The following is a 6661-nucleotide window of genomic DNA, read 5'->3' as shown; positions in this document are numbered from 1 at the left end:
CTACGGGCGGCGCAAGATCGGCCGGTCCTTCTTCCACAGCCGCTACTTCGTGCTCGAGTCCAAGCTGCTCGCCTACTACAAGAAGAAGCCCAAGGACAGCATGGTTCGTACGCCTCATCATCGATCAAAGTTTGAAATCTATCATCAAATTTTGTGTTTATTTTTGGCACATGAGAGATCATTAGTTATCTGCATTCTTTTATTTCTGATATCCTGACGGGACTATTTCATCCTAACGACATTCCAAGATTATATCATGCTCTCTGCTGTCTAAATTCAGATAGCACACAGGACCTCTGGTGTGGATAAGCGTTTTTAAGAAATCTGTACATACATATGCAGGTGCCGCTGAAGTCGCTGCTAATCGACGGGAATTGCAGGGTGGAGGATAGAGGACTGAAAACACATCATGGGCAGGTGAGTTTCATTATTATCCCCTTTCCTCAGAACAGGAGTTTGCTCACTGTTACTTCTCTATCTACTCGATTTCCGAACATTGGGCGTTGAATGATCTCGATGATGGCGTCGAAATGTATATGTTACTGCATGCTGCTGCAAGAAACTTAATAAATGTTGTATTTTCTCTTTTTTATAAACAAAAATAGTTTGTTCTATTTATATGTAGCTTGATCCAGAATTGTCCTCATTTCAGTGATGCATAAGTTTTGAATTATTAGATACCCTATGATTCCGACAGTGTGAAATAGCTAAATCACGGTTTTTGCACACCATTATGTTGATTTTATTAAACACTTCATTTATGCAGGATGCAGCAATCACCAAGTAACTTAACACACTGACATTTTTCATTGGGAAATGATATTTTCTCTTGCTGATTTTTCTTTTCAGATGATTTATGTCCTTTGCGTTTATAACAAGAAAGAAAAGGAGCACCAAATCACGGTTTGTTCTAAGCTGAGAGCCATTCAACACCGTTACTTGGTCTCTGTTTTATGCTGTAACTAAAACTTAATTCTCAGATGGGTGCGTATGACATTGAAGACGCACTGGCCTGGAAAAAGAAGATAGAGCAGATAATCGATCAGGTTCAGTAAGGCTTCGTTTGAATGGAATTTTACATAAGTAACACAATTAAATAACCTATCTAAGAGATGTTCAAATTTCAGGAGGCATTTGTTTCCCATCTATTTTCATGTTCGATTGTGAAATAATTGTATTATTTGACAATTAAACAGTAGGAATTATTGATGTACAATAAATTCTACTGTTAAGATATGGTACCCGCTAGCTCATTCCGGGAGAGGCATGTTGGATAGCTTTGAGCCTCACCCAACTGTATTCAGAAAAGAAAACTATGTCTATTAAATGGAACATGCATAAATAAGGCATTGAGTAGCACTCTAGGTGATATCATTTGGATTTCTTAGTCGTTTTATTTAATAGTAATGACATACATACGCTGCGTTTGTTTTTATCGATCATCACATCTCCACATTCTTGCAGCAGCAGGACTCTATGGCAGATAAAAACTGTAAGGCCTTTGCTTCGATGGACTTCGATACGGAACTTGGAGGGCAGTTTGCATTCTCAGATCATGACAGCGCGTATGCGACGTTCCATGTCTTATATTGTCTTATACATAAACCATTCGCTGAATTAGCCAGAAATTTAATTACAAAACAAATGTAGAGCTGAAGAAGAAGAGGAGCGGCCCATTTTGACTCGTAGGACGACTATAGGGAACGGTACGAAGTTACATTGACTACCTGAGTGAAGCAGAGTACTGCTCTGCAAGTAGCATTTTTCAACTTTTCATGCTACGGAAATTCAACGCGTCTTTCCGGTGGTGCCAGGTCCCCCCGAATCGATACGCGACTGGACCAATGAGCCTGATATTGGGTCAAATCAGAATGAGCCGAGTCAATTTTCTTCCAAGAAGAATTGGCGGCTACTTCGATGCCAAAATGGCAAGTCTAAGTTCCTCCTCCTTCTGTCATGAACCCTTTGTTCGCGGAGGGTTAATTGTAACTTGGTGTTGTCATTGGCAGGACTTCGCATCTTCGAAGAACTTCTTGAAGTCGATTACCTTGTATGTCCTGGCAATAATCTTAACTGCTGGAGGGTTACTACCGAACAGTGCCTGAAATTCTGAATCTGACACCGACTTGCACTTCTATGCGCTGTGTAGGCAAGAAGCTGTAGCCGTGCTATGAGGGCTGTCGGGGTAGTGGAAGCAACATGTGAAGCTATTTTTGGTCTAGTGATGAGCATGGATGTGACAAGATATGAGTAAGAGTTTGGCATTTTAAGTCTCTGCTGTTCGAACTACTGACGTCGATACCGATGTTTGTTCTCCACTATAGGTGGGACTGTAGCTTTCGCTACGGAAGTTTAGTTGAAGAGGTTGATGGCCACACTGCAATAATCTATCACAAGTTGCAGCTCCACTGGTGTCCAATGTAACCACACCCTCACATGTTCACATGTTTTCACCATCTGTAAAATGCATTTTTGCATGTCACAAACATATAGCATTTTCTATCTCTTATCTGGATGTGTCATTAATACTGGTAGCATTTTGAATTGTCTGTCAGATTCTAGCTTATATTCTTTCCATCCTAAATAACATGCAGGCTAGTTTGGCCCAGGGATCTTTGTTATGTCCGCTACTGGCGGCGGAATGATGATGGAAGCTATGGTACATTCTTGAAATTCTCCATGTAGCTGTCACATTTCCTGCCTGCAGTGTCTTCTCATTTACAGTGTATTTTTGTTGTTACATATATGCAGTTGTTCTGTTTCGATCTGTCGACCATCCTAACTGTGGCCGGCAAAGAGGGTATGTGAGGGCTTTCATCGAAAGTAAGTCTCTTTCTGACCATCGGCCATCCTTCATTTCATTTACCTGGGAGGATGAGACTCTTCAAATAAACAAAATTAACTTGGGTTCATTTTTTTTTTCCTTTTCTGAACTTCATACTAGTTCAGGTGGTGGGTTCAAGATTACTCCTCTCAAGTGTCGCAACGGGCGGCCCCGTACCCAGGTCCAACACCTTATGCAGATAGATCTGAAAGGATGGTTCCTCAACTACTCCGCTTCCTTTCAGTACCATACATTGCTGCAAATACAGAACTGTGTTGCCGGTACTGCACGCGTGGTTTTTCCCTTATTATTGGGGAGCATATATAGTTCACCAATTCATTCTGATGCTTACAGCTTTAATTTTACACTTACTGCCAGGCCTGCGCGAGTACTTCTCACAGACAGATGAATGCCATATAGCTCCAAGGATTCCTGTGATGGAGAAAATGTTCGATCCATCGGCAGATCAGAAAAACCCGCCGCCTCGTGCAATCGACAAGATTAAACCCTTGGATAGAGACCAAAAAGATGGTAGAAACATGTCAATCATCGAGGAAGAATCCGATGAGGACGATGACTACCAAGTTCCTGAAGCTAACATAGAGGTTACATATCCTAGACCACACTGATAGTTTTTTTCTTCTTCTACCAATTGAGTATCTTAATTAAACCACACTATGAACAACTGTTTGAAGTGTTTTCACACTTCATAATAAACATTTCCGAAAATTAATGTACAGGATGACTCCAACAAATCTGACAACGACGCTAAGCCAGGTTTGATTACCGCTTCCTATCTGCGTGCTTGCATTATCATGTCTGCTGTCAAGTTCCCAGGGCAGATGCAATTTTTTTTTGCTCTAACGGCGATAGCTTTGCCATGGCAGAAGAACCTCCGGAAAAGATTGATTTATCATGCTTTTCGGGCGTCCTTCATCGTGACCCGGATGAGAAAACCCGCAACTGTTGGACCGTACCCGATAGCACCCTCTTTAAAGTTCGCAGCAAGAACTTCCCCACTGATAAATCAAAGGTCTAAATCTTCCATTTTATGCTTAATTAATTATGAAGAATATTAGATGAAGAGCTTCAACACACTCACATTCAATTTACAGATACCTGCAGCAAGTTATCTCATGGAGCTCGCGGCGATCGACTGGTTTAAGGACACGAAGCGTATGGATAATGTTGGCAGGCAGAGAGGTTGTGTTGCTCAGGTAAACAAGATAATTACCAGAAATTTTCTGAGAATACGCCCTCAGTTAAATTTCTCAACAAAAGCACTTTTGAATTCATGTTTGTTTCTCTCTGAAGTATAACAGAACCACTTTTGAATTCATTACTTTCTTTTCCACTGCTACCGGTTTTGTAGCTTGCTGCTGAGAAAGGGATGCACACATTTGTTGCCAACATACAAGTGAGTGACATTCTTAATAGATTTCTGTGTAACATATTATTCATGTGTTTGTAGACTTCTGTCAAACTTCTTTTTGGTGAAGTCATCAATTTCCTATTGCAGATTCCTGGATCGACCCATTACAGCATAGTGATGTATTTCGTCACAAATACCATGAAAAAGGGATCGTTGCTGCAACGTTTCTTTGACGGCGATGATGAATTCCGCAATAGCAGACTGAAGCTTATACCGGCCGTTCCGAAGGTCTGTTTTTTTCACAAAAATCGTGTAGTCTGCAACTAGTTTGTTGTATTCTTCATCTTCACTCTGACTCATCAAACAAACAAAAAATCTTCAGGGCTCTTGGATAGTGCGGCAAAGTGTCGGAAGCACCCCTTGTTTGCTGGGAAAGGCCGTCGACTGCAGCTACATACGCGCTCCGGGGTACTTGGAAGTAAGTCATATTATTTATTACGTGAAATCCTCCAAATGATGGGCCACCGATAGCTTTTTCCATATCGTGCTTACGGCATTACAATGACCAGTAGAGTTTTGGGTTCATGACATTTAACTACCGACAGAAGTTCATCATCATTATTGTTTTTTTTCTCATTTTTGGCGAGACAATGCATCTTAACGGATAGGTTGTTTCTGCAGGTGGATGTTGACATCGGTTCTTCTGCGGTAGCCAATGGGGTTCTGGGGCTGGTGTTTGGTGTTGTCACAACATTGGTAGTTGACATGGCCTTCCTAATACAGGTAGGAACCCCAAATGCCAATGTTGAAGCATGGGTATATTTAAGAAAATAAAATCTAGTCTTATCTTATCAATATACACATTATACTTTGCCGGATACAGGCGAACACGTACGAGGAGCTCCCGGAGCAGGTGATCGGCGCGGCGCGGCTGGCTCACGTCGAACCGGCGGCAGCAATAGTTCCTGACCTTGATAATACCAGCAGCGACAATAAAGATAGCAACAACGACGACAACAGCAGCAACAACAACAACAACGGCAGCAGCAACAACAACGCGACTTCCCCGGAGGACGATTCGTCCAAGAAAACCAACTGATTCCGCCGGGCGTGCGTGCAGATTAATTTGTTGATTCTTTTTCGTTTCTTCTTTCCTCTTCCATTAGTCACTCGAGCACTGCACCAACTTGCAGCCTGGTCTTGAGTTCAGAACCTGAGACAGTGTTAATTTTCTTCATCGTTTTATTCGTTACAATTCAAATTTTCTTTTCAACTTCATTTTTGGTGTCTGGAAGCACTTTGATGTAAATTACGCGCGCGCAGAATCCAGATCGATATACGCGCTCGCTTCCTCACACTATTACAAGGTATGTATTTGTTAATATATGTATGATCCAATAGGTGACATTCAGGTTAAATTGCTACATACTATAGACTGCAGAGTATATCATATATATGTATACATTGCTCTGTTTCAAAGCAAAGGAACCTTTTTGTTTGTTTTCTGAGCTTAATTAACAATGTAATGTCCATGTCCATATGCTATGGCTTATAAACCGGACCGGCGTAGCCATCATAATCCTCTAGACTAGACCGTTGAGCCCTAAGAATCATTATCAGTCTATCACAAGCATGAATTTTACGAGTGTTAGAAATAGAGATAGAACTACCTATTGTAATCTCAACAAACTCTATCCTCTCTCTCTCTCACGTAGCTTATCTCCTCTTCTCTGTAACAACCGAATCTAGATCGATCGGTATTGCCTTGTAAGCCACGACAGGGGCTGTCCTGTCTCATATCAATATAAACCAACGCGGCTCCTCATTGAGGAGTAGGAACGCTTCCATCTAACATGGTATACAGAGCCATCCTCTTCCCATCGATCTAGCCAGAAGCCTTCTTCCCGATCACCCTCGCCATTGCCATGTCGTCCTCATCCACCGTCACCCTCAACCTTGGAGCCCTACCATCCGAGAAACTTACCAAAACCAACTACATCCTATGGAAGGCACAGGTCATGTTGGGCCTGCGAGGAGCGCAGGTCACCGGCCTCCTGAACGGGTCAGATGTCGCACCACCGAAGACGGTGCAGCGAGAGCAGACGAACAAAACCATCACCACGGAGCCCAATCCGCTGTATGCACGGTGGATATCAAAGGATCAACAGGTTCTGAGTCATCTTCTGAACTCTCTGTCAATGGAGATCCTCGCCCAAGTTGCGAGCAAGGAGACAACCTTTGATCTCTGGACTGCCATCACCACCTTGTTCTCATCGCAGTCCCAGTCTCGCATCAAATCACCAATCGGCGGATTGCAATCACCAACACGAAGAAGGGTTCCATGTCCAGCAGCGCCTACATCTCCAAGATGAAGAATCTGGGGGACGAGCTCGCAGCGGCAGGACGCCCCGTCTCGGATCCAGAGACGGTGGATTATGTCCTCGCCGGCCTTGACAGAGACTATG

The 6661-nt window shown here is 42.8% G+C and overlaps 1 protein-coding gene across 1 annotated transcript; it reads left to right on the top strand.

The window, feature by feature from the left end:
- Positions 1-7: 7 nt before the first annotated feature.
- Positions 8-5295, top strand: LOC125527687 (protein ENHANCED DISEASE RESISTANCE 2-like; the record flags this gene model as incomplete). The annotated part of the gene is made up of 22 exons (XM_048692205.1): positions 8-103; positions 343-417; positions 850-903; positions 981-1046; positions 1465-1565; positions 1651-1706; positions 1815-1928; positions 2010-2050; positions 2150-2250; positions 2325-2420; positions 2595-2659; positions 2752-2823; positions 2950-3105; positions 3203-3429; positions 3565-3601; positions 3712-3857; positions 3940-4041; positions 4197-4241; positions 4344-4484; positions 4579-4674; positions 4878-4979; positions 5080-5295. Coding segments are annotated over 22 exons (2205 nt in total), but the record flags the coding sequence as incomplete, so codon positions are not given.
- Between the last annotated feature and the right edge of the window lie 1366 nt (positions 5296-6661).

The sequence above is a fragment of the Triticum urartu genome, unplaced genomic scaffold (genome assembly GCF_003073215.2).
Source record: "Triticum urartu cultivar G1812 unplaced genomic scaffold, Tu2.1 TuUngrouped_contig_4345, whole genome shotgun sequence".
Taxonomy (NCBI): domain Eukaryota; kingdom Viridiplantae; phylum Streptophyta; class Magnoliopsida; order Poales; family Poaceae; genus Triticum; species Triticum urartu.
Note: the sequence above shows the minus strand (reverse complement) of the source record. Positions and strands in the feature narration are given on the sequence as shown.